General features: G+C 36.6%; 1 protein-coding gene across 2 annotated transcripts in view; it reads left to right on the top strand.

Moving 5' to 3' along the window:
* The window catches only part of LOC123761340 (dynamin-binding protein), a 63,042-nt gene extending 36,978 nt beyond the window's left edge, over nt 1-26,064 (top strand). For both annotated transcript variants that reach the window (XM_045747299.2, XM_069312784.1), the window contains exons 8-21: nt 430-596; nt 1,269-1,436; nt 2,776-2,946; nt 3,161-3,282; nt 3,599-3,735; nt 5,283-5,413; nt 6,149-6,385; nt 9,237-9,398; nt 9,832-10,014; nt 14,523-14,714; nt 16,003-16,177; nt 16,894-17,396; nt 17,798-17,953; nt 18,265-26,064. In XM_045747299.2, the coding sequence (XP_045603255.2) occupies nt 430-596; nt 1,269-1,436; nt 2,776-2,946; nt 3,161-3,282; nt 3,599-3,735; nt 5,283-5,413; nt 6,149-6,385; nt 9,237-9,398; nt 9,832-10,014; nt 14,523-14,714; nt 16,003-16,177; nt 16,894-17,396; nt 17,798-17,953; nt 18,265-18,435 (2,675 nt within the window). In that variant the 3' untranslated portion in view covers nt 18,436-26,064. The remainder of the gene's footprint in view (nt 1-429; nt 597-1,268; nt 1,437-2,775; nt 2,947-3,160; nt 3,283-3,598; nt 3,736-5,282; nt 5,414-6,148; nt 6,386-9,236; nt 9,399-9,831; nt 10,015-14,522; nt 14,715-16,002; nt 16,178-16,893; nt 17,397-17,797; nt 17,954-18,264) is intronic.
* The last annotated feature ends 1,077 nt before the right edge of the window (nt 26,065-27,141 follow it).

Below are 27,141 nucleotides of genomic sequence, written 5' to 3'. Positions count from 1 at the left end.
GCCTTCCACTGCCACCACCACCACCAGGTGGTTGACATGGGCACAGTTTAGCACTGACACATCATAGGCTGTTCAGGCATCCATGGTCCAAGCCAGGCAGAATATGCAGAGATTTTTCTAACCATCGTATTACTGAGGCTGTGCCATGAAAGAGCTGACAGAAAAGCACACAAAGTGACCCTAACGAGATCTCCTAACACCAGATGAAGTTTATCCCTTCCCTAAAGCATTTAGGTATAAGAGCCAGAAATTAGGCTTTGACCTCGAGTGGAAAGGTCGTTTCTAAGCTGCATCATTCGGCTGCTCCCCTCCCTTCTCTATCTCGTGTGTGCAGGCTAGTTAGTGAGGGCCTTCATTTCCCTGTCACATATTATCACAAGCCAGTGTTTTTTAGGCGTTTAATTTGTTCACATGTGCTTAATGTTTCAGAATCAGAAATGGCGAACGTGCAAGTAACAGCTCCCTCGACAGGAGTTGGGAAAACTGAGTCGGTAGCATCGGGTGAGGATGAGGATGCAGCTGGTGGCACTAAGGATGTTGAGGAAATACAGTCACCTGAGAGTAGTGAGGCCTCTGCAAAGGAAGTCGAGTCAAAAGTATGTTGACATTATTTAATTTTTGCATCCTTTTGAAATGGGAATGTAAGTGTAGAGGAAGTTAAAAGTATATGATGAATGCGAATTAATGATGGTGGTTGTTGTTGACCCTTCTAAGTTGACCTTATAAATAAGTAGTTATGATCAAATAATACTAATAGCATTAAATTAGTTTAAATTTAATTGAAATATTCAGTGTTATATCCAGGGATTTATATTGTAGATTTGCAGGAAAAGGTGCATAAACTGCTGAACAGCAAGTGACAAATGATTGTAACGTGTTAACAGTATGTTAAAGCTTTATTAGTCAAGTGAGTGTCACACAAAACCAAAAATACTGAAGAATTCATAGAAATCTCAGATACAAAAAAAAAAAGTAAATTTAATCACTCAAAGTAACCCTGAGAGAAAAATACTGAATATTAACACTATATTAATTCACAGTAATGTGTATAATTATAGATGTGTATTTTGAGCAAAGTCGCTAGTCATTGCCCAGCACAGGACATCAGGCATAATGCTGTAATATGGATTGTAATATCTGTCGATGGATATCAGTATGGTATTGAAATGTATATTAGTAGATCTCTTAGGACTGAAAGAGTAGAAAGTTACACAATGCCTTAAATATTTTTGTTTATACAGCTATGTGGTTATTTTTATCTTCACCAGGCTAAGGTAAGAGCAAATCATCGACGGGAACTAGTGCGAGAGATTGTCACCACGGAACACGAGTACATCCATGATCTTGAAGCACTAATCCAAGTGATTAGCTTAGCACCCTCGCAAAAAGAATCGCAGTTTGTGAATCTCGACACACTGATGGGTAATATAAGCCAGGTGAGGAATGCCAAGTTATTATATAATATAATAATTAGTGTCATGGGGAAATGGGTAAAAGATATGAAATGATGTTTATAATTTGAGTTATCAATATACCATAAATATGAGCTAAATATAAGGTGATTTTTTTTTTTTTTTTTTTTTTTTTTTTTGCATGAATTGAGATCCTTGACACCCAGTGCCAAACTGGGTGTTACAGAATATAGCTGAGAATATTACAGGAAAACTAGGATGTTTTTCAAGACTATGAAATTCATTTATAAAAACATGTAAATGTACTGTGTGTACTTTCAAATTTCTAGAGCATTTTCTATTATACATATGACAAATACCTGTCCAGTATTATTTTAATAAAAAGAAGTCGGTGATATGCTTTTAACACTTTGCCTGGCCCAGAGCGCCACCCGCAGCACACCCCCAAGGTTGGCCGAGCGCGCACCTGCACTCAAATGTTTATAATCCTTTCAGTTTTCTCACCTCAATTTTCGTGTTATGTCGTTCATTTTGGTATCAAATTGTTCACAAAAGAATGCTCTAAAGGGATATATGTATACAAGGTCAAATGGGAGAACAACAACTTTCCACAGAACTATAAAATATTATCCTTCTGTCAGAATACAGTTTTATCTACTGGCAGTTTACCCTTTGCTTGTAGCTGAAGATATTTTGGTGCACCATGCTGCAATCTGAAAGTACCACAGGAGTATACACCTTGTTCAAGCAGCTTTCCATTAAGTTGAACCGAGTTATAGTAGCTATCCATATATAAATGGTAACCTTTGTTCTTCAGTGGTTCAATCAAACCGATAACCGTTTGAATTGTTGTGTTCCCAATTCCTGCATACATTTCAGAACCATAGATGTAACTAGTATACGATTCAGCTAGCATGTACAGCTTTACTCCATACTTACCAGGTTTATTTGGATTATAAACCTTAAAAGCTAGACGGCCCCCCTCCATGACATTGTGCCTGAGCTTTGCCTCTCTTGGGATTTTACAATAGCTCTTTGATTCTTTTTCCCCTTACCCTTTTATTATGAGTAAACTTAGAGAAAATGTCGTCTTCCAGGGATATCATCTTAAAAAAATTATTATTAGGATGTCACTATGAAATTTTAAAGAATATTTAAAATATATACCTAAAATTTTCCTTTTAATTGTTTTGGCTAATTCTTAATAGAAAGTAAATAGTTTTGTTTTGTTTTCCTGTACGGCCTTCACAAATTTAACTTCATTATATCCATGCTTGACTGTTAGGTGGTGGTGTTGGATTATACAATGTGTACTTTAAATGTTATGATCCGTGTGATTCAAGCAAGTTTACACACATCCCAGGTTGTAGTGGTGGCCAAGAAGTTTTTATCATTGTTGGATAAAGTTGCATACGAGACTGACGATGAATTGCGTGTGGGTTGTATATTTCTTTTGTGTGCCGAGGAACTCTGCGAAGTGTACAAAGTGTATTGTTCGAACCACAATGTTGCTGCTGAACCCCTACTGAAGAAGGTGAGAACAGACTTTATCGCTTGCTGTCATGGAAAATATATTTAATATTACAGTACAGTATTATTGTATCTTTATATGGATGGGTTTAATCAATTGCTCAAATATAATTCAGTGGCTTGACTTTATATAATTCTCTCGTGTTCTGTCTATTTGGAGGGTTAGAGAATTTTGTTTTACTTTTCATGCTTATGTTAGAACTTTTGCCTGTATTTAGTACATAGAAGAACCAGAGCCAACAGCATTTCTTCAGTGGGTTCTGAGTGAACTACAGCAGCATAAAATTCAGTTAATGGATATGAGATCTGTTCTCATTAAGCCTGTGCAGAGAGTTCTCAAGTAAGTGTTCTTCCTTTGGATATTTTTTGTTTGAAATTTGGAAATAAACAAAACGTTACAGGTGCTAATACTTCCGAGTTGATAAACACACATTTAAGTTTGGGTAAAAGTAATTAAATCAAATTTAGATTTTGAATGATGAATGTGAAATTAGTATTTGCTACTTTATTTCACATTCAGTTAAGATGAATGTGAAATAAAGTGATTGATAATTATCTTCATATTTACCAAGTTTTTAAACATATCATTGTACTATTGGAACATTCAGAGTAATTTATACTGTTTAACCCACTTTGTTTTTCTTTAACATGGGCAGATATCCATTATTTTTGGATCGGTTGGTGAGTGAGACTCCACAAGATCATCCCGACTACCTGGACTTGCTGGAGGCTAAAACCAAGATGGCAAATGTTGCAAAGGAAATTAACGATTACACAAAGAGACTTGATTTAGGTAGGACTTTGTAGTATAAGGCTCATTTACTTTGGTCTTCAAGTGTATTCACTTACACAATATCATTATTGTTTAAATGTGATGCATCAGATTTGTATGATTACCCAAGTGTAGTTACAGGATGAGAGCTATGTTCTTATAGCTACGCTATGCTCGTGGTGTCCTGTCTTCCCAGTACACTCTGTCATATAATGTTTTGAACCCTTTCTGAATGTTTTGAAACTACTAAGGGTTTTGGCCTCCACCTCCTTCACTTAGCTTGTTCCAACCATCTACCATTCTATTTGCAAAAAAAAAACTACCTAATAATTTTTCAACACCTTTGTTTCTTGGCTTGAATCTGTGTCCTCTTGTTCGTGATGTTGCTGGTTTCAGGAATTCCTCTTTGTCAATTTTGTCGATTCCTGTTAGTATTTAGTAAGGGGTGATCATATCACTTCTTTTTCTTCTATCTTCTAGTTATGGCATGTTAAACGCCTCTGGTCTCTCCTCGTAACTCTTGTTTTTCAGTTCCAGAAGCCATTTTGTAGCATGCCTTAGCATCTTTTCCAGTTTCTTTGTGCTTCTTGAGCTTTGGGCACGATACAACTGCTGCATATTCTAATTTTGGTCTCACAAAAGTCATGAACAGTTTTAGTATTTCACCATTCATATAATTAAAAGCAAGTCTGAAGTTGAAAGTGATGCATACACTTCTCTCACAATGTTCTCTTGTTTTCCTCTGGCAACTGCTTTCTATCCAAAACTCTATTTAGAATAGAGTTTTGTCAAAACAAAAGTTTAATCATTTAAACTCATTAGTCAAAAAACTAGTAGAATATTCTATTCTACCCTTGATCTCATTCTTCATTAGTTCTGTAATTCCTTTCCCACATAATTTGTAAGTTGCATGTGGTCTATTTTCTCTTGATTCCACATGCCATAAGATGGCCTTTTTTCACATTGAATTCCATTTGCCACTTGATACTCCAAGCACTTATTCTATCTAGATCGATTTGAAGGGCATTACAATTATCTGCATCTCCTCTCATCCCCAGTATCTTAGCATCATCCTCAAACATGTTCATATAATTCTTTTCCTTCTGGTAGATCGTTTATATAGATGATGCATATTACTGGTAAAAGAACTGAACCCTGTGGTAGTCTGCTAATAATACTCCTCCAGTCAGAGACAGTGTCTCTGATTACTGCCCTTATCTGTCTGTCAGTGTGTGTGTGTGTGTGTTTCAAGATAACCATTACTTCATGGTCAGATAGTATAGCTTCTTCATTATAACACTTTTAACTACAATATATACTGTCTTTCTCAGCGCTTATATACTGTGTATATATACACCGTACATATATATAAGCATATACACACACAGCTGTCAATTGGTTTATCAATACTGGAGATAAAGATATAAACTTTCCAATATTTTGTCAGCACTTATGTTATCAATGACATCATATCCTGTTTGTTGTGAGAGAGAACCTTTGCCATATATAAAGACCGATATTATTTAGTAGCCATTCAATACATTTGATCACGATTAATTATGTTGCAGTTAACAAATATCGGTTTGAATCTGATCAGTCACTGCAGAGCAAGATGCAAAGAGTTTCTTTGCATTCTGTGGCGAAAAAGTCGGCAAGAATCTCCACCCTTGTCTCTGAAATGCTGGGAATTATGAGCCAGGTACTGTATGACATTCCCTTTGATTGAGCTCATCTGAGAAGCCATAAAGAATTCTTACCATAAGAGATGCATTACAAATATCAAATCAGGGTTCTCTATTGATGAAGATATCTAGGTTGTCCTATTATATGTAGCCTATGCACATAAAAGTTAAAATTGTTGTAGTTGTCATTTGAGTGTACATGTGTGGGGCCCTGAGGGCACTAAAGTAGCAGATACTTTAGACACGATAGGGTTATTAAACTAGGATTTTTACCATTGAATTTAGTGGTGGTTAATATTGGCTGTAGTCAGTTAGCTTAGTTTTGTACTGCATGATACACTGTATCTGGTTATGCAGTCCTAATGTGGACGCGTTTATTGCAGATTATGATCAATGTGTTGTGAAACAAATGGATGTCATTCTATAATTTCAGCAATAATATCTTGTTTGTTTTAAATTGAGAGGAATAAATCAAGATAGTAAAGTTATTCACAAGTGAATAGCTTGTAAACTCATTTCAGTACTTACTATGTTTTAGAATTTACATCGTGGGAAAAAGTGAACTGTTTTAAATATAAATTAAGTGGAATTAAATGTAACTTTGAGTAAAAGAGAGGAGGAGATAAGTTGCAAAATAAATAATTTTATAATTAATATTGTACTTGAATACCAGGTAAATAATTGATTATATATTTGTTTATTATAATTCATTTTATATACAGTACATCATTTGCCCTCTTACCTTGGTCCAGACTAAGGATCCAGAATTTGACGAAGAAGTAGCAAGGTTGCGGTGCGTGCAGAGGACTGCGTTAGCCGTGACACAAAATGTGGGTGTTGTGCTGCAGGGGATAAAAGCTCGCCACAGGGCGGAACTGGAGCTGGCTAAGGGTCTGGTAGCCACACTGCATCAGACAGCAAGAACTCCAGAGGTTGATGCAGTTCTAAGAGCAGCATCGGACTCTTGCAATAGATTGTTTGAAATGTTTGTAAGTAACTTATTGAACATCTATTGTCTAACTTAACCTGATGCCTGATCATAATGGCTATGATTCATGTCAGGCTGTGTGGAGCAGCATCTAACAATCTGGCTGATCAGATCATCAATCAGGAGGCCCGATCATAGGCAGGTCTGCAAGATATTGAGCCTCGGAACCACCTTGAGGTAGCTTTAAGTTAGCCTCAAGTCAAGTTCTACTGTTGCATTATGCTTATTAGCCATTAGTATAGTTTTGGTTCAAATTATTTATAATAATACAAAGAAAGGAAACAGATGGAGTGAGGTTAAGCTTTTAAATAACTGAAATGGTAGCATTATAAGTGGGGAATGATGCAATTAGAAGGATATCTCATTGGTTGCTTGAAATTGTGCAAGATCAAAGACAGCTTGGAAAGGTTTGATTTAAGTCCCTCATAAGATGAAAGAATTCTTTGTGATTCAGTTCGTGGTTAAGAGATCTAATTTTAACCTTAATATTGAAAGTCATTTATAAAATTCAAACAAAATGTTTTTGAGAATCAGAACTAATATTAAATGAGAAATAGATGCAATACACATGGGGGGGTAAGAGAACTTATTTGTAACAGGTTTATGTCAATAATAAATTTCTTTAAGTGTTATTACAGTGCAGAACTGGAAGAAATGGTTAGATAAAAGTTTTGTGTTTGATTATAATTGCTGTAATACAACTTTCCTCCATGCCTAGAGCAAATCTTTTGCACTTTTTTCTGGTAGGGCCGATTCAGTAGCTCCCCCAAGATAAGCATATGGACAGTTGTGTCTTAAGATGATGCATCAGGCCTCTGAGGCCCTCCCTTGCATATCAGGATCAGAATCTGGTATGCACTATGAGGAGAGGGAAGCTTCAGGATCAGAGATAAACTCAAAACTGAAGAAAACACATCCACCAGAAAGCATGAACACAACAAAATAAGCAACTGCTTGTGAAGAAAATTAGGTACCCAGTGATAATGGTACAAATGATCCTTGCTGGAGAGTAAACATTCTAATTGTGATGCACCTGATTGGTGCCATGCAGCAGTCCAAATCACTTGTAGTTCCAATCAGACTGCTCCTTACTCACTCGCCATTTAACATCATGGGAAAGCATCTGAGTCGAAGGATGTTGCTCCTGTTTTTCAAATTTTTCTTGAAGGCTCTTCCTGTGTAAACTTTGTCCAGTATGCACCTTGCCTGTTCTGCCAGTTCAGGGCATTATGGCTCCCATTCAGGTACCCGAGTTGCCTTCAGTGTTGATTACGTTGAACTGTAAGGTTCGCACCCACTTGGCAAAAGTACTCTGTTTCTTGTTGGTGCATTAGCTCTTTTTCTAAGCTAATGAACCAAAACGGTTATGAGTTATTTCTTGGTCCTTGTCTGGGATTCCTCTTCCTCTGTCCTGTTATCTGCAGTTATAGCCATAGAGTCTGTTCCCAAACTGTTTACTCTGCATCTGTGAAATGCAGTGACAGACTTCTGTATATCTCACTACCTGGTGGATTTCTATTTTTGGATTATCCTGGAGTTTGCTTAGCCTCACTGCCTCATGGTTTGCTACTGTCAGTCCAGTGGGGCAGTTTCTTGCCTCCTTTTCCTCTGCCATTTTCTTTGTAATTTGTTAAACATGGGTGTACTCAGTGACCCTATATTTGCAGTGGGTGTCTCAATTCTTACCAGTTTCGTAGTGAAATGCTATGGTTTTCTCACTTCATTCTTGATCTATCTGTTCTCAATGGGTACATGCCTTTCTGTCTCACCTGAATGATCAGCCTGTCTCAGGTGGTTTTGAACAGCTCGTGGTTTGTTTTCCTGGATTCTCAGGATGCCTATTGGTGTGTATTAGCCATCGATGCCTGGTTTTGTTTGGTTAAGGGTACATCATACATTGTCCTGTGGCTGCAGGGTGGCATTATTTGCATATTACTCTTGCTTTATTTACCTGGTTTCGGGTATCTTGTTCGAAGGCCCATCTCTCCCACGTCATCCAGAGGGCGGTTTGGCTCAGTCAGCCATCAGTTTATTCCCACCCGTCTGATGTGCCAAAGTTTGCAGCTTTGTCTGCTTTCTTTGCCAATACTATGCGGTCTTGGCAAATACCCAGGCTTGGGGCATCTGGCTGTCTAACTGATTGTTGACCTTCTGCTACTTGGTGTGTGTTGTTTGGCCTTGCCGTACTTGTGGTGCACTTGAACATTGGATGCAATGCCGATGCTCTGCTCCTGGTGTTCCTCTCCTGCTGTCTTTTTGCGAGGATAATCAGTCTGTCTTAACTATTTTATTATTTTTTTGTTTTTTGCTTTCAAAATAGCTGGCCTCGTTTGCCATGGCAATGTTAGATATAGGGCTCTTCCTGAAATCAATCATAAAAAACACTTTTTCGGTTGCCACTCGGTAGCTTCCCATCGCTAACCTATTTTCTTCTTTCCCGTAGGTGATAGGAGGATTTCTGTTCATGTGGCTTGGGAATGGCCGATAATGATCCTTGGTGACCCGGGGTGTCATCTATTAGTGGTTAGTGCATCATTGATGGGGGTGTTTAATCTGTGGGAATGATTGATTGTCTTGTTTTCCTTATGGTTACCCATATCCTTCTAAGTTGTTGCTTGTCTTGATGTGCTTATACTTGTCATTTTATTTCTCCGTTTTGGGTTGATCCCTGATTCCCAAACTCCCCTCATGTCAAAGAGAGCCAGATTCTGGTCCTGATAGGCTTGGGTGGGCCTCAGAGGCCTAATACAGTTTCCTATGGCTTGGCAGCCCCAGTGATACAGCCATAGAGGTACCGAGTACACCACTAGAAAAGGTCATTTCATTATATTCAACGCTATTTTTATCATCAGGACAAGTTTGTGAAACATCGCATACTTATGCCGGCTAAGCAATTGCTTTGCTTGTGCGAGGTACCAGAGCGACTGATCCTTAAAAGAAATGACAAGATACTGGATTATGATAATGCACAATATAAGCTGGATAGAAACAGGGACCCTACTCGGACTAGAATTGTAAGTTGAGCTCGTTGTTGTCATTATATTTTTTACTGATAAAAAGTGCCTTATAGTTAAGTAACTATGTCCTAACTCACTACCGAGATGGAGCTATTGTGTAAAAATACACAAAAAGTGTTTGCCAAAAATGATAAAAGACAAATTGAATAAACCTGGGAAGTAGTATTATATATGCTGGAGAATTGTAAATGAAGCACTTTTATATACAGTATTGTTTATCTTTTGTTGATTGATACCTTAACTTGGGTGCATCACATGAATTGGTAAACACCTTCAGTTAGTTTATTATGAAAGTTATTTTTCTGACGTATTTATTGCTGGATAAATGATCAGCAATAGTAATGCTGCATTCAGGTTAATAATTCCATATTTCAACTTGTGAACATTTTTATTTTATTATGTTATCCTTAAGGTATTTTCTTGCTGACAGCTTGAGGAAGAGTTGCTGATAGCAAAGGGAACATATGACGCTTTCAATACTCAGCTGATGATGGACTTGCCAGTACTAACCAACTTAGGGACTGAAATAATGATTCTCGCCACACGGTCATTTGTCGCTGCTCGTATGTATCTCCAAGGACATTTGGCTCAGCAGTACCTCCGCCTTGCTCAGGTAAGCTTATCAAGAATTCACGATGTTCCCATGGACAAAAATGTTAAAACCCAGTTTTCCTATACAGTGGTACCTCGGAATGCGATTGTCCCTGTATGCGAGATTTTCGGAAGGCGAGGTGTATTTACTCCAAAAATTTGTCTCAGAAGGCGAGGGTTACTTCGGGAGGCGAGTTTGGACGCGAGTTTGTTGATACGCGTACAGCCGACCTAGCGCGTTCGTCGCCCCTCCGCCCCGCCGCCCCTCAGTTTATTATTGTCTGGCGCTCAGTGACTACCCCCACATCAATTCTTCTCGCGGATTTTCAGTGTTTTGTTGGATTTTTGGTGATTTGTCTATACAATTTGTTATTATATATCTCACCATGGGTCCCAAGAAAGCCAGTGGTAAGGATAAAGGCCAGAAAGCTCCTGTGAGGATGACAATAGAGGAGAAACAAGAGATCATTCGGAAGCATGAGAACGGTACACGTGTTGTTGAACTTTGTAGGCAGTACAACAAAGCCACATCAACAATATGCACTATACTTAAGAAGAAAAATAAGATTATGGGTGCTAAAGTGGCAAAAGGAGTAAGAACATTAACGGCACAAATACTTGAAGAAGTGGAAAAGTTGTTATTAATTTGGATACACGACAAGGAGTTGAGGGGTGATAGTGTTTCGGAGGCCATTATTTGTGAGAAAGCCAGGGTGTTGCACGAAGACCTTCTAAAGAATACCCCTGCAACGAGTGATGCAGATAAGAAAGAGTTTAAGGCAAGCAGGGGCTGGTTTGAAAAATTTAGAAAGAGAAGTGGTATCCATAGTGTTACAAGGCATGGGGTTATGTGATGTGATTATGGAAGGGGACTCCCCTTCCAAACAGTAACTCCTCTCCTCCTCCCCCCTCCTCACCATCTTCCATACGCCTACAGCACTCGACAGTAAGGTAAGTAATAACTGGAACACAGTTTTGTAGGTTTATTTAGATGAATTAGGTATAAAAATTTAGTTTGATGTGGGGTTTTTGGGGTAGTCATTAACGGATTAATTCATTTCCCTTTATTTCTTATGGGGAAATTAACTTCGGAATGCGAGTTTTCGGAAGGCGAGGCGTCTCCAGGAACGGATTAAACTCTTATTCTGAGGTATGCCTGTACTAAATGTATTTCTTCATTAGTTTTGAAGAAATTAATGTCTAAAACCATTTGAAATTAAGTGATCCAGGGTTTTCATTTAGAAATTTAAGGGACTTCAAATAACTTTTATAATACCTTTTAGTTAATTGTCATCCACACTTTGGTGGAAATAAAAATTCCATTCACCTGGACTCTAGGTGACTCGAACCACGGACCCTACACGTGTTAAGCTAAAACTCTATCGATTACTCAGTAGCACAGTCGATAGAGCTTCAGCCTCACATGCGTGGGGTCCGCGGTTCGAGTCTCTTTGAGTCCAGGTGAATAGAATACCTTTTAGTGTAGTTAATGCATATCTTGGAATTTTTTGTTTCGGTATGTTGTACATGTATTTGTATTTGGATATGTATGCAGACAAAAACTCAAAATAATGTGACTGAAACCAATAACCCAACCAACACATATTTCATGTGTGTCGATTGGTTCACAGGTACTGTACATATGTGTGTATGTAAGGTACAGTCAATCCACCCATGAGTGGCAAAGGTGTGATGTAGCTTTAGGGCAGTCAAAGCGGCAGTCTGATTAGTGGTAATGTATCTACTGCACGATGTGATTATTTCAGTGCTAACTAATATATATACTTTGTGTGTGTGTGTGTGTGTATATATGTATGTATGTATGTATATATATATATATATATTTATAATATTAACTGATATTATTAACTAAAATAAGCAAAAGAAGACGAGTGTTTTATGTCCTAGACACAAAGCTTAGAGGAAGTAAGAATCAAGTGGGATAAGAATTATAAGAACAGGAGTGAGAAAGAGAGGAGTAAAGGAGGCGTAGCTTGTTTATGAATGACGACAATGGGACAATGAATGGCTTCTTGCACAGCTTAAGGTGCTTATGTGTGAAATTCAAGTTTGAAAACATTATTGTGGCTTTGGTAATTCTGTGGGGTGACAGAAGTGAGAATGAAAGATAGTATTTTTGAAAAAATTTATGTGGTGATGGTCAGCATACTTCAGCCACGTTATTGTGACTCATCGCCTGCCTACCAAGATATTGCTGAGAAAGGGGATTTCATTCCACTCATTGCTCTATTTTTTCATAAATGCATGAATGGATTGACTCGGTCAAAAAGTAATATTACTATTTTTTATTTATTTTTTTTTTGTCCTGCTGGTAGAAATAATGTTAATTTAGTTATAATTTATTTTGCAAGATGTTGAACAGCCCATGCACTGTTTTATATATAAAATATGCTAGTTTTTATCATTCTAAATTTGTAGATCATGGATTTCACAAACCTTCCAAATTTCATTTTGATTTTTTTAAATATCTGTGTTTATTTCAAGCTCCATTTAAATTTGCACCGTAAATGCAATTAAAATTTTTGTTAAAAGCTTGATATATTTCTAAGGGAACAACTGTGGAGGAGGTTAAGTGGGAATTAATGTTGGAAGGGGAGGCGAGGTGAGCAGTTCTCGGCCGAGTCAATTTAATCCCTTTGAAGGTCATAGATCCGCTGAGGCCAGTGTTGGGAGAGCACTTTTGTTGTTGCTCTGTCTCTCTCTCTCTCTCTCTCTGTCTCCTGTATGTCAGTCTTACTGGGTGCCGTTACATTAGGAGGTTTATCCTGCTTGTGTCTAGTTACTTTATTTTCATTTTGTTGTGAAAATGACAATGCCAATCCTTTTAATTATATAAATTTTTCAATTGCTATGACAGACTTTGGTTTAAATGGTTTAGAAAGTCTTTTATTGTTTTTAGTTGTGTAATCTTACTCAACTTCTCTGAAGACGTTTGCCAAAGTGATTGAAGGGTAGTGGCTGTTTTCCACCAGTTGTTGGTCCCTCCCAAAATGCTTCACTCAACTATAAAAATGAAATAATCCTAAAGGCAATTTTTTATATATTAATATAAATACAGTTCAAGCTTCACTGTAATACATTTTCTGAGTTCTGTCAATTGTCTTCAAGGCTGTGACATAATCTAGAGAATATTTGCAAAATATTAGTGACTACTATTTTGAATGAAACTCTCTTTCTTAAGGTTGTAGAATTTTGACCCATTCATCTGATGGTGTCAAGGTGTGGAGATGATGACTGGTCTGCTTCTGAATAAGATTCTCAGTTCACTCTCGGATGTGACACAGTGAGGAAGTCACTCGTATCGAGCCTTTGCAATACGAATCTGATCTCCAGCTATTCTGACACACGCACTTGCTGGTTTCTTACTTTGGTATGTTAATGGTCTCCTTGGCATCAGCACAGTAGTATTATAGTTTATTGACTAATTTGATCAAGAAATTATCCATTGTAACAGAAAGAATATAAGATGGGTGAGGGTCGTGTGGGCCAGGGTGGGTGAGGCTCAAGTGGACCAGGATGGGTAAGGCTCAAGTGGACCAGGATGGGTAAGGCTCAAGTGGACCAGGATGGATAAGGTTCATGTGGACCAGGATGGGTGAGGCTTGTGGGGGGCCAGGGTGGGTAAGGGTCAAGTTGACCAGGATGGATAAGGCTCATATGGACCAGGATGGGTGAGGCTCAAGTGGGCCACGAGTGTGGCCCACTTGGGAACCAGTGTGTCAGAGCTTATGGCGTAATGAGTGACTGTTTTGATATTAATGTAGTTGTAAAATGCAAAAAAGTGCTAGCTGTGGCTGATCAGTATAAACACTTAAAATTTTTGATTGATAAAAAAAAGGAAATACAAGGGGTAAGTAACAAAGGAATGTGGCTCCTGCAATGAAAGCCCTGGATAGAAAAAAATGAAGGTAAGCAGAGATGCACCCAGAGAGCTGCTTGAAAATGTAGTGCCAACTTTTGTGTATGGATGCTAGATGATGACATGGTATGAATGCGAACAATTTAGAATTAGAGCAGTGGAAATTAATACTGAGAAACATGTGTGGTATTATGAGATTAAGTTAAGGAATGAAAATGCCATAGAAAGATATGGATAATAAAACTCTCTAAACTGCAATATTGAGGAGAGCATTCCAAGATGGTTTGGGTGTTCTGCCTGACTGTGCAATAATAAGCCATTATTATTGTCCTTTAAACACAAGAACATATGTTATGGAGTGGGTGAATGAACCAGCTTAGAAAGATGGATTATTGAGAACATAGCCTTGTTCCTGGAACTACAAATGGTTACAGGAATAGAGCTGTACTCTACTTAATCTGTAATCTGATTTGTAATGGTACTGTAATTACTGGTAATCACCTTGCTTATATAGTCTTTTACAGTTCTTTGTCATATCTTTTTTCAGAAATTTCATAAAAAAAATTTTTAAATGTAAGCATGAGATGCTAAAAGTTTGTGGCACTGATATTTACAGTTTTGTATGTACAGTACTTAAAACTTTTAAACAGGTTCCTGGGCTAGCATATACTGGTGAAGAAGACATGTTGGCCCAATTCCGTGTAAAGTACTTGCAGCAGATGGGAGAGTTCCGACAGCTGAGTTTCATCCCTGCCGACACCTTGCAGAGAACCCTGCCTAGAGCAAAGCCTCGGGGGCGTAAGAGTCTGGATAATACCCAACTCAAGAAAGAGGCTTGTGAGGTAAGTCGAGATTTGCTAAAAGCGCAACAAAAAGTAGAGGAAATAGATGAATGTCTGTACAGTATTTATATCATATATACATTTTCTTGCATTTGTAATTAGATGGCATATACTGAATCTTAACCCAAAATATATATTGACTTCCTGCATGCATGAAGTTATTAAACCTTTAAACAACACTAAAAATGATTGATATTGTATTATTGATGTTGCTGTTGTATTGACTATCACTACATGCTTACCCTAAGAAACAAGAGGTAAAGACAGTATTGTATAACTATACAGATTGAATAGTGTATTTAGTATGGGTAGCTGTATTTATGACTGTAGTTAAGTAAGTCAGAAGTCAGCAATAAGTAAATTATATCAATTGCTTATATAAACTTAGACCAAATGTGATTCTATTCAATGCAAAGTAATATATATTTGTGTATGATGCATATCTATAAACCTAACAGTAGTTAAAGGTTTTAAACAAAGAAATGCCATGTTATTGAATTGAAAACATTTTCAAGAAGATTACTTACTATGGTATAATATACTGCATTAAATTATGAATTCCTCCAACATATAGTTACAACATGTTCCATAAAATATAAAGGTGAAACAAGTAACAGTACTGGGTACTGAACAACCAAACATGATGGCTTTGCCACTAAAGTTCATGACACTCTTGGGTACCTAATCATTACAGTGCAAGTTCTATTAAAATGCATAAATTGTCATATGATCAAGATGTTCATGCCTGTGTTTTTTACAATGATATAGATGGTATTTTTTGTGTGTTGCATAAATAGTTTCATTTTGCTTCAATTTGGGGTTCACCAGTTTTCCGAGATCCCGGATTATTTTGCCCAACCACTTGGGCTGGACGGTAGAGCGACGGTCCCACTTCATGCAGGTTGGCGTTCAATCCCTGACCGTGCAAGTGGTTGGGCACTTGCCCAACCCGTCCCATCTCAAATCCTTATCCTGATCCCTTCATAGTGCTATATAGTTGTAATGGCTTGGCGCTTTCACATATATCAGAGAAAAGCATAGTAATTTTGCCGCCCACTCCCCTCTTTCCCCCTAAAAAAAATCTAAAACAAAAATATTTAGTCCAAGTTTAGCAAGTTGTGATATGAAATAATTACTTAATTGCTTGACAAAATTACATTAGTGCTGTTTCAAGTACTCTGTGGTACTAGTATATTTCAAAAACATTATGAGCCAGCAGAAAACATTGAAATTTGGTGAACTTAATGAATATGTATCTTTGGCACACAAATCATTTTATATATTTCAGTCATTGAAGAAAAAGGTTCTGAGCAGTTATCCAGCCGAACTGATCTATGTGGTGACTGAGGTTCACACTCCGGCAGAGGTGATGGAGCTCACTCTGTATCCTGGGGACCATGTCGCCCTCCTTAAAAACAAAGATCCTCTCGGCCGCTCTGACCGCTGGTTTGTAGATGATGGAGGTAGGTTACCAATTGTTTGTATACTACTGTATGTGCATGCTGAATTTTGATGCACTCATATTTCTTTGCATTGTAATACCATAGTAAAAAGTTGTATGTTCATGAGTTTGTGTGCATTTGGCAAGATACTAAGATTAAAACTAAGTTAGAAAAATAAAACTCGCCAAGAACTTACTGTACTCGCCTAGTTGTCCTTGCAGGGGTTAAGCTCTGGCTCTTTGATCCCACCTCTCAACTGCCAATCAACTGGTGTACAGATTCCTAAGTCTATTGGGCTCTATTATATCTACTTTTGAAACTGTGTATGGAGTCTGCCTCCACCACATCACTGCCTAATGCATTCCATTTGCTAACTACCCCGATTTTGAAAAAATTCTTTCTAATGTCTCTGTGGCTTATTTGGGTACTCGGTTTCCACCTGTATTCCCTTGTTTGTGTTCCACCCATGCTAAATAATTTCTTTGTCCACCCTTCCAATTCCTCTGAGAATTTTGTAGGTGGCGATCAAGTCTTCCCTTACTCCTCTGGCTTACAGGGACACGAGGTTTAGTTCCCGTACCCTTTCCTTGTAACTCATACCTCTCAGTTCTGGGACTAGTCTGGTGGCATACCTCTGAATCTTCTCTAAATTTCTCTTGTGTTTTCAAGTATGGAATGCAAATACTTTGATATTTAATCTGTTGCATTTGATGTACTAATTATTGTAATTATTGCAGAAAATAAAGGATTTGCAAGATCGACATCTTTGAAACCCCTTCAAGGACAGGAGAACAGAATGGGTGTAGCTACAGCTTTGCCATCTGCTACTCAACACACCATAGCATCCTCCAATGTACCTGGTATATCTGCCCTTGCTCCTCGACCTTCAACCCTTCCACGTGCTGCCCCTACGCCACCCATACCAGAACGTCCCCCACGTTATGAAGACTTGTTCCCTGCTAGCTCGTCTGGTGGTGCTGGAGTTGCCTCACAAGGTTACCCGACAGTAGGTCAGCAGGCACCCCCACCCTGCTACTCAATTGGTCAATCTTCTCCAGGTCCCTTAACTCAGGCTCCCTTGCCACCTAAATCGGGTTACCCAGAACCATCATCCAGGAGTACCTTTTATTCAGAAATATCCGAGAGCGAATATTACAGCCCACCTTTGGATAGACGACAGTCAAATGAATACAACTCTCCTATCTCTGAAGACAACAACATATATGAAGAAATTGACCAAGTAAGCCATAACTTGATAATCAGCTTATTAAATTTGACATGTTCATATCTTCATTTAATTGGAATGATGGTTTTAGATAGAGATGCTTATTCAAATTTTGTCATATTGTCCTCAAAACTACCAAAAATATTAGCTTAGTAAATTCATATTTGCCTGAAGAGATCTGGGGCCAGATTCACGAGTCTGTTTAGTAAAAACAGCTTTTCAGATTATTTCATGCAAGTTAGATAACAGAATTAAGATTAAAAATTTGTTGGTAGAGCATTTGGAAATTTCCATGTGTCCTCTGTCTTATGTAATGCTCCTTATCAAAATTATATACTGCATTCTTATTGATGTGCAGTTAACTTAATCATTATATTGTACTGCAAGATACAAATTTGAATATTTCTGGGCCTCAGGGCATAGCGTGTGGTGGAGTTGGTCAAGAGGTGGACGATAAGGAAAGTAGTCCAATCTATGAAGTTATTGAAGATGGACAGCTGGTTGAAGATTCTTGCTTAAATGCTGATACAGCGCCAGGTCTTCTACCTGGATTAGAAGCTGAAGAGACTCAGGTGAAAATTTTGATTGGAAGTCAGATTAGATTGATATTTTTTTTTGTTCACAAACTATAACACAAAATAGTATGGATAAATAGAATTTAATCCTTTTGCTTAACTGTCATACAAATATTGAATGTTGTTTGCAGGTTCATGTATTAAACAAAAAGAAGTACAAATTTCTTTCCCAGTTTGGTATATAGAATTACTGTATTTAATTTCTAAATTATTCAAATTAGACTGTTTAATGTTCAGAAACTAATTGCTCCATATATAATAAACAATAATGTCGCATTTTGTGATTTTGTTTTTTTTTTTTTTTCCAGTTTTATTATGCTCTATACAACTTTGGTGGATCTGATCCCACTCAACTGAATTTGGCAGCTGGCCAGGTGGTGCTGGTTCTACATGCCAAATCTTCAGACTGGTGGTTTGTGGAGGATCGTGCTGGTAATCAAGGATATGTGCCAGCTTCTTACCTTACCAAATACTCGTAAAATTGTCTTCACCTTCAAATTGCAGATCTGATCCATAATTACATAAGGTTATGTTGACCAGACCACACACTAGAAAGTTAAAGGAACGATGACGTTTCGGTCCATCCTGGACCATTCTCAAGTCGATGAGAATGGTCCAGGATGGACCGAAACGTCGTCGTCCCTTCACTTTCTAGTGTGTGGTCTGGTCAACATACTTCAGCCATGTTATTGTGACTCATCGCCTGCACATAAGCTTATATATTTTTTTTTTGGGTGGGAGGGGAATTCTAAGCATTATTTTGTAACACTATATTTTGTCTGAAAATATTATGACTGGCCATTTGACTGGCTCCATATATTTAAGGAGCTTGTTGGTTATGCATTGGAATGAGACATGCATATGTTATTTTTCCTGAAGCTAGTTCCTTACGTTTACTTTTCCAAGAGGAAGAGTGTAGTCTCCTGACTAAAAAGAGACTAACATGTAACTTAGATTAGTTGTGAGAGAAGTTGACCTCGGGTGTGCCACAGTAAATAGGCTAAAGTATAAACATTTATTTTAGTATATTCTTACTGAAAGCTCATATTAGAAGTGTCTTTGAAGACTGAAAACCTCTCATTTAGTGAACATTGATCAAGCGATGGTAATGCTTAAAGCATTTGTACTCTTCTTGGTAAACTAATGATGTATACTCAGTTGCAGGCAGATGAAATTCTTGAAGTATTAAATATACTGTATAGAGAACCTAACAGTTTGCACTAATCAAACAACTAATCTTCAGTAATATATTGCATAGAATACAATACAATGGTAAACTATATTTATTGAAGTTCCTCATGTATACATGATCATACATGGTGGGCCAAAGAATAAACTAAATTGAAATTCTAAATTGTGTTCTTTGGCATACAGTATTTGCTTGTATGTTAAAGGCAAAACACCAAATGCTATATCATATTGTTCAACAATATTGTAATCACTTTTCTGAGCACAAACTCAATGTTGAAAATCGTTCAATATCTGTGCCACTTGTGAGGAAGATTGCTGTTCAAATTACAAAGATAATTGCAGTATCTAATACAAACAATTTTGCCCATTTTGTTTCCGTAGGTAATCCACTTTGGGTCTCTGTTCCCTTTCCTGCTGGTTAATAGTGATCCAGTTTTAGTACTGTGTTCACAAACCTATAGAGAAATAATCACTGGTTTCACCAGCATCATAACCTGAAGCACTTGGGAAGCCTTACACACTAAAACATTGAAAGGGGAAACAATTATGGATACCATTGGTTTACTTAAAGCAGCCACCTGACCAAAGATAAAACAAAATTAATTTATCTTCTGATTTCACACTGGGTAAATGACAAAACGAGCAAAATAAAGTGAAGATCTGATTTAAATATCATAAAAGATATTTAAACATACAGTATTATAGAGGTGTGGAAGATTTCAGTATGTTGTTAGCTATATAAGTTATGGTGATTTCAGTCAGTACATTAAACAAAATATGTTCCTGCAGTGTATTTTATTGATTGGAAAAGTGATAGAGAAGTGCCCAAGCAGCCTGCTTAGGGGAAGAAAAATATGAATGCTAGATTGCAGATATGTATAATATACATGTGCCATGTGTGAGATTTAACATAAAAAATTATAGTATCATTCATTCAAGAACATAATGTGAAACACATGAACAGTACCATTTAGATATTTATAAGATATGAAATATTTGAAGAAATTCTTTTGTGTGTACCGTAATTTCATTTGTCATGAAGCAATTTGCTTTCAATGCATGACAAAAGAAGCAGGCATCAATTGGACCTTACATTGTTACTTTGTTGACTGACTAATGTGTGTGTGGGAAAAAAAAAAGTGCAAAGTATTTGAAGGTGCTGCCATCAAGAATAACACATAAATCTGTTAATGCTAGGTTTTGCAACCATATATTAATTAAGGAAAATTAGTGGAATAAGGCTATAAATACAGGACGAAAAGATGGGTGGTAATATGTGTGAATGTTTCTTGTACAGAGTAATATATGCAACGTTTAGAAGTAACATGCATGTTGTCCAGTGATAATTAAAAAAATAAAAAAGTTTAATAATAATAGTAAATATTATACTGTATAGGTGCTTTGAACATTAAAGGTTGAAGTTGTTCAAAACTTAGGTACACTCAGGCAAAAGAATTACGCAATTGTGTTAATATTAAAATGCAGTAAAAAGGAAATAGACAAAGCCACTGTGCATATTTTGAGATTCCATGGCTTTTTATGATACATTTATTTTTGCAATTTTTATAAAAGCTCTACTCACTTGTATATGCCATATTTCCAAAAGGCAGATAAAGTGAAGCTTTATACGATTGACAGAATGTCAATTGACCTTATTTTCTGTGATCTTTTGACATGACTACAAAAAAAATCCTGACCTGTTGTACATCTGATACAAAATAAGTTTGTCCTTGATGCATGTTTTCTGTTGTATAGAATTTTCTCTAGCTACATGCTTTTGGTATGCCATTAATTTTGTTTTTACGGAAATTAAGGATTGCTCTTCACCCACACCCTATTCTCGTCTTTGTTTTTTTTTACCCCATTTTCTTTCCCCCACAGGTTGTCTTATAGCTTTCACAAGATAAATGACTTTAGATTTTTATTCAGTAAGCACAAGTTTTCTAAACGAGGAAACTTCTTTGCATGTGTAGGTGCTGGGAGCTTCTTCCTGTGTGACATCTCCATTTGAGAGGGATTTTACTCTGCATCCCTGACTCAGTTTGGGTTGAAACGAATATTGGTAAGAGTATATTGTAATCTCCAAGTGTTTCATAGATTCTGTGTTTCTCTGGTATGTGAAATTCCACTTCAAGGCTGCAGAAGAATCAAGGTGTCATTCGATGAAATAACATTCTTGGACACAACCCAATTTTTCAGTTCTGAAAGAAAGTTGAATATGTAGCTACTATAAGCCACTTATTTCTTAACCTATCAAAACAATTTTTACTGCTGGGTTTTACTTAATTGTTAAAAATTTGCTTGTTTTGTAAGACAGCAGGAGATTAAATTTAGTGGCAATTAGATTTATAGATTTATGTTGCAAATTTTTTAATTACCTTTTCCTTGTATGCTTCACGCTCCCACTCCATTTCCATCTTCACAGATGGGTCTAAGTCTGCCGACAGTGTAGGCTACTCCGTTGTATTTCCTGACCACACCTGTGTGTGTTCCCTGCCCCTGGAGACTAGCATCTTCACGGCAGAACATTATGCAATTTTGTATGCTCTTCGTCAACTGCTTTTTTGCAGTCAACATTCCTTTGTCATCAGAGTTGACTCTTACAGTGCCCTGATGGCTCTGGAGTCATTTAATCCTATCCATCCTGTGGTAGTCAAAATTCAACATTGGCTGTTTCTAATCTCCAGCAGATTTAAGACAGTAGAGTTTTGTTGGGTTCCCAGCCATATTGGTGTTTCCTCAGATGAGTGTGCAGACACTGGAGCTAAGGAAGCTATCCATACTTGTCCCATTTCCTGCTAAGGCATTCCTTATTCCAACTTATACTCAGTCATTCATTCCTCAATCTGTGCCTGTTGGTAGGATCTTCTGTTACTGGTAACAAATTGCATGCTCTTAAGAGGTGTGTGATCCCTTAGCTTTCCTCCTACCGTAACTGGCAGTGGGAAACAGCTCTGGTAAGGTTACTTATTGTCCATACACATTTAACTCACGGGCACTTAATGGAGTGCTGCCCTACTCCTTATTGTCTAAACTGCAATGTCCCACTAATGATCGTGCATATCCTTGTTGAATGTCCCAACTTCCAGGATGTGCGTGCCTTGCTTTTCAACTGTCCCTCACGGTCATTTGTCCCTCGATTGAATCCTTGGTGAATCGGATTCCTTTGATATCGTTTTTCTTGTGTGCTTCTGTTCTTGTATTGGCATCCTTAGTGATATTCAGCACCTTTTGAATATCCTACACTTTTAATGGTGCTACATAGTCTTCCTGGCTTGGCGCCTTGTTAATTATTTATGTTGCAAATTCTGATAATTTTGTCAATTGTCTGTGTAAATTACTTCATCCTGAATTTAGATCTTGACGAAAAAGTTGTACTAGGGCAAGAAAGTTATCTACGTATTTCTCACTTGATCATTTCTACCCATGAAGGTAAATTACATGCCCAGAATTAAGATGATTTTTTGTCTTAAGGGTTTGTGGGCTTTATTCCCTAAAATCTGTAGAGAAACTAAAGCAACAGCTTTCTTAGAATATGCAGACGTGTACAGTTACATACAGCACTAGAATTCTTAGGGTAGGTTTTTCTGATTTAATAAGTTTGTGTAGAAAATCAGTAGGATTTCAAATTATATCATTTCATTAAATGTTATAATTCATATGAACTTTTAACAAATCCTACACTTTTAAAATTGGCATATGTTGTGTGTCATGATGAGCATCCAGCACTAGTTAAGTGTCATAATGCCCAGGGTGACAGTACATAGTGTTTTATTGTACAAAAAGTGCATTTGATCCCTGTTCAATAAATATACAGTACAGGTATAAAGTAATTGTTTATTCTAATCTGTGATTTTCTTCATGATTAAACAATTTAAAAGCTACCTTGTCAAATACGCAGTAGCAACCATCAAACAGAAAATTGGAAAGTTGGCTGGTCTGCTCTTAACATCGCCATACTGACCAGCCCCAGTGGCTCTTTATTTTGTACCTGCTGTTATACTAGTGATTCTGATAGCAGAGCCATCCTTGTAATGTACTCAGGGGAAAGTTGTGTGTAGGTTATACTGGTATGGACTTGTTTAAAAGAGTTAATTTTATCATTAATATTGGTTGCTGCTCTCTGCAGTTGACCTGCCTGCGTTACCAAAAGTTAACGATAGTGTTCTGAATCTCGCCTTTGGTTTTGCTATACAAATGTTGTGCTGTTTATACTAACTAGTTGTTGAATACTTTGGAGTTTAAACAAATATTGTACCTCTTATGTTTCTATTTACTAGTGATGCTGTCAGTGTATTTTATAAATTAAATTGCCATGATGAAAAGTTTGATATTGTGTAGAACAGCAACAGTCAAGAGGGAAAAGTTCATAACCTGTTAATTATTTACCAGTCACTTTTTACTTTATGTAAAACTTGGTAAGTTCCTACATTCCATTCTTTCCTTCAGCTTCTATGTTTCAGCAAACAAATTTTGGCATTACTGAAATTAAAATAATAAAAATGTAAATGTATTAAGCTCATAAATTACAAATGTAATTTGTTTATTTTTTAAATTATTATATGCTCTGAGCAGGTGAAGTTAGATAAGGATTATATTGTTAAAACATTCCAGTAATTATGCTTTCAATGATGGGTAAGTATTTGATATCCTTGTCTGTTTATATCCATGTGGTAATATCTTTATTAAAATTAATTCCAAAATTATATTCATCCTTTCAAATAGTTCACATGTAGGTTTGGTCTGCAAACATTAACTGAAAAATTTAGATATCCTTGTGCTGAGTCAGTTGTTCAGTTTTAGATATCCTTGACTATAATAATAGTAATAAAATTATCATATCAATTATGTATGAGATTTGCTTTCATGTTTACTGCTCAAGCATTTGTCTCGTCACATTGTTGGCTTAAGACTGAGCTATCATATTCAGGTATAAGCTATTTCCTCTTATTCCAGACCTTATTGGTAGTAGTGTTATGTAATTCTGGTGCAGAACATTTTCACATGCATGCAAATGCAGTATTTTATTTAAATTAGCCCTATTACTATTACCATATTTGCCAGCATTTAACCTGTATTTTTAGAACAATATTTTGTGAAAAAATTGTTTTTGTATGTTTCATCATACATTTATTTAAAGTGATTTTCAAGTGTTTTTTTTTTTTTTTTTAGGGGTAAAACCGATGATTTTGTGCATGTAATAATATATATTTGGTTGGTGGTGGACAAAAATCCATGCATCCTACCTGCAGAAAAATATGATATGTTACCTTTTTTTTTTTTTTTTTTTTTTCTCTCATATATATACACATTGCAGTACTCTACAAATTTCATTGCTCAAATAGGTAAGTATATGAATAAGTTCTGCTAGTAAAATGTTTCAAAATTATTATTTACTATACGTAACTGCTTTTTTTAAGTAATAAATTTTTCTGTGTGATTTATTTAAACAAAAAACTGGTGTGGACCACGAGGCAGTGATGTATGCTTGAATACAGTACATAAAATGTGGTCAATGTTCCTGCCATTTGAGAGATTATTCTGGTTGCCATAAGTCATAATTATTTCTTTTAATTCAGTAATGAGAATTTTAGTGAAGGACCTCGATTTTAGTCATTCCATGACATGTAAATTCTAAACTGTGTTGTGACAGAACGATTACGGTTACATAGGGAGTTGGTTTTAACTCGTAGTACTGCTTAGTATAGCTTGTATATAATTTCTGAATATGGTGTTCTATGAAATGAAATTGTTTTATATATAATGACGTACAGTAATAACAATCTATCCAATATAGATATGGTATTCAGAATTGAGCATAGTTTCAGTATATTTTTTTTATGGAGTTTTTGTAATATTGAATATCTAGAGTGAATTCTTCATTTTGTCAGAGTGATTAATGGAGCTGAGTTGAAGTAACATATTGTAGCATGTTCCCTTGTGTTTGATGTATAATATTTTATTCTGAATGTTTATATTTAGATTAAATTTTGTGTAATATTAATTATAATAATCATCATTATATTATAGGTGTGATATTCAAACTTCAATGCTGGGTGATGTACATGATGTCTACCAAGTCCTCCATAGATTTTACAATTTTATAGTTTAACACGGAGTCTTTCTTTGAGTAATTGAGATGATTTCGGGGCTTAGTGTCCCTGTGGCTTGGTCCTCGACCAGGCCTCTAAGCATAGTTTGCCTCAAACAACCATTTAAAAATTTCTAAATAATACAAATTTTCATATTTTTCCTAATTTAACAGCAGTAATTCACTATAAAAAAGACTGGCACTAAATAAAAAAAATTTCACACAGACTAACAATTTACATTGTTGGTTTGTGTGAAAGATTGATTTCAGTAAACCAAAGTGTTACCAGGTTGTCAAGTCTGGATCTATGCCATAACTCAATGTATATGACAATGTTTCAGTTGAGTGTATAGTATAGTATTTCTTTGGCAGCTGCTGTATGCATATAAATCATAAACTGTTAAATCTATTTATTTTACATTTACAGTAATATATTTTTAAATAGCACTCCCTAAAAGTTGTAAAACAAGTTGGACGTTAACTGGGGACATCTCGTGCATTACTAGACATCAGACGTGAACAAAGCAGCACTTGTGGCCATCGTACACCTCAAAATGATATTGAGGTGTACATGAATATATTGTTTTTAACTGATTGTTATCAATTTATTTACAAATCATTGTCTTTATGTACTGTGGTAGGAATGAATAGATTAGCCGTAGTATCAACACAACTCTTACCATGCTCCGGCTACAGCTGGTAATAATGTCAGCTGTGTCGCTGATAACTTGAGCTGCTTATGAATTGCCTGTGATAACCATACATGTGCAGCACTTTGTAACCCAAGATGTTATAATTGATAACTGGATTATAATTTGACAAGCCATTTTTGTTTTATTTTGCTTACCATGTTTGTGGTTTGCAGTCATGACAGTAGGACTGTACATAGTTACCTTTGTTGCTTATTGGCCTCCTGCATGTGGATTTATTTACTATAATAATGCTATTTTTAGACAGTTTAATTTGCATGCATTCAGGAATTTTCCACTGTAGATGTGGCTCTATTTTTCAGTAATTACCCAAGAAGGTGAAAGAATTAAAACTTAACATCATATGTATACCAGCTGTACAGCTAAACATGGCCATCTGTATTAAGATCTTGGGAGATTCAACATCTTCAACACTACTTGGAGACAAACTGTATATACAAACTAACAGTAAGCAAGTAACTTTTGTATATACATCAGTAGGCAGCCTGTATTTGAACTAGTTTAGATGAGCTGTCAATATTAGGACATTGAATATCCCTATTGGGTGCAGTGGAGCTGCTCAAGTCTGGTTTTAATGTTTAAGATGGTTTGTGCAGCCTTGTACATTCAATAACAATACTAATGATAGCTAACTAAGAAAGGTGCATAAAATGACTTCTATAGAAAGCTCAAGGGCATAGACATTTATTATGCGGTACATCTCGTTAACATCAATCCAGCTACCACAACACCTATGTTGCTGTGGATCAACATGGTTCAGCATCAGTGCAGGTAACAAGAAGTCTTGGTGGAGGAGACAACATATTGTAGATTAAATTTGATTACATGAAATTTGTTCTCTTGTGAGTTTACAAGTTTATATACTACTACTGGCACAGTTGTGGGTTCATTGTGCACCCCATACTCATCCTGTGAGTGGTAGTTTGTTGTGCTCACCATACTCATCCCGTGAGTGGTGGTGTGTTGTACACCCCATACTCATCTTGTGAGTAGTAGTTTGTTGTGCACCCCATATTCATCCTGTGAGTGCTAATTTGTTGTGCACCCCATACTCATCCTGTGAGTGGTAGTTCATTGTGCCCCCCCCCCTACTCATCCTCAATGAATGTATTTTACTAGCATTTTAATATAAATTAAGAATAAAAGCTCAATAGGTTTACGAACCCCTAATCAAAATAAGAGCCATCACTAAT

The sequence above is a fragment of the Procambarus clarkii genome, chromosome 7, assembly GCF_040958095.1.
Source record: "Procambarus clarkii isolate CNS0578487 chromosome 7, FALCON_Pclarkii_2.0, whole genome shotgun sequence".
NCBI classification, from domain to species: domain Eukaryota; kingdom Metazoa; phylum Arthropoda; class Malacostraca; order Decapoda; family Cambaridae; genus Procambarus; species Procambarus clarkii.
This window is presented reverse-complemented; position numbering and strand designations above follow the sequence as displayed.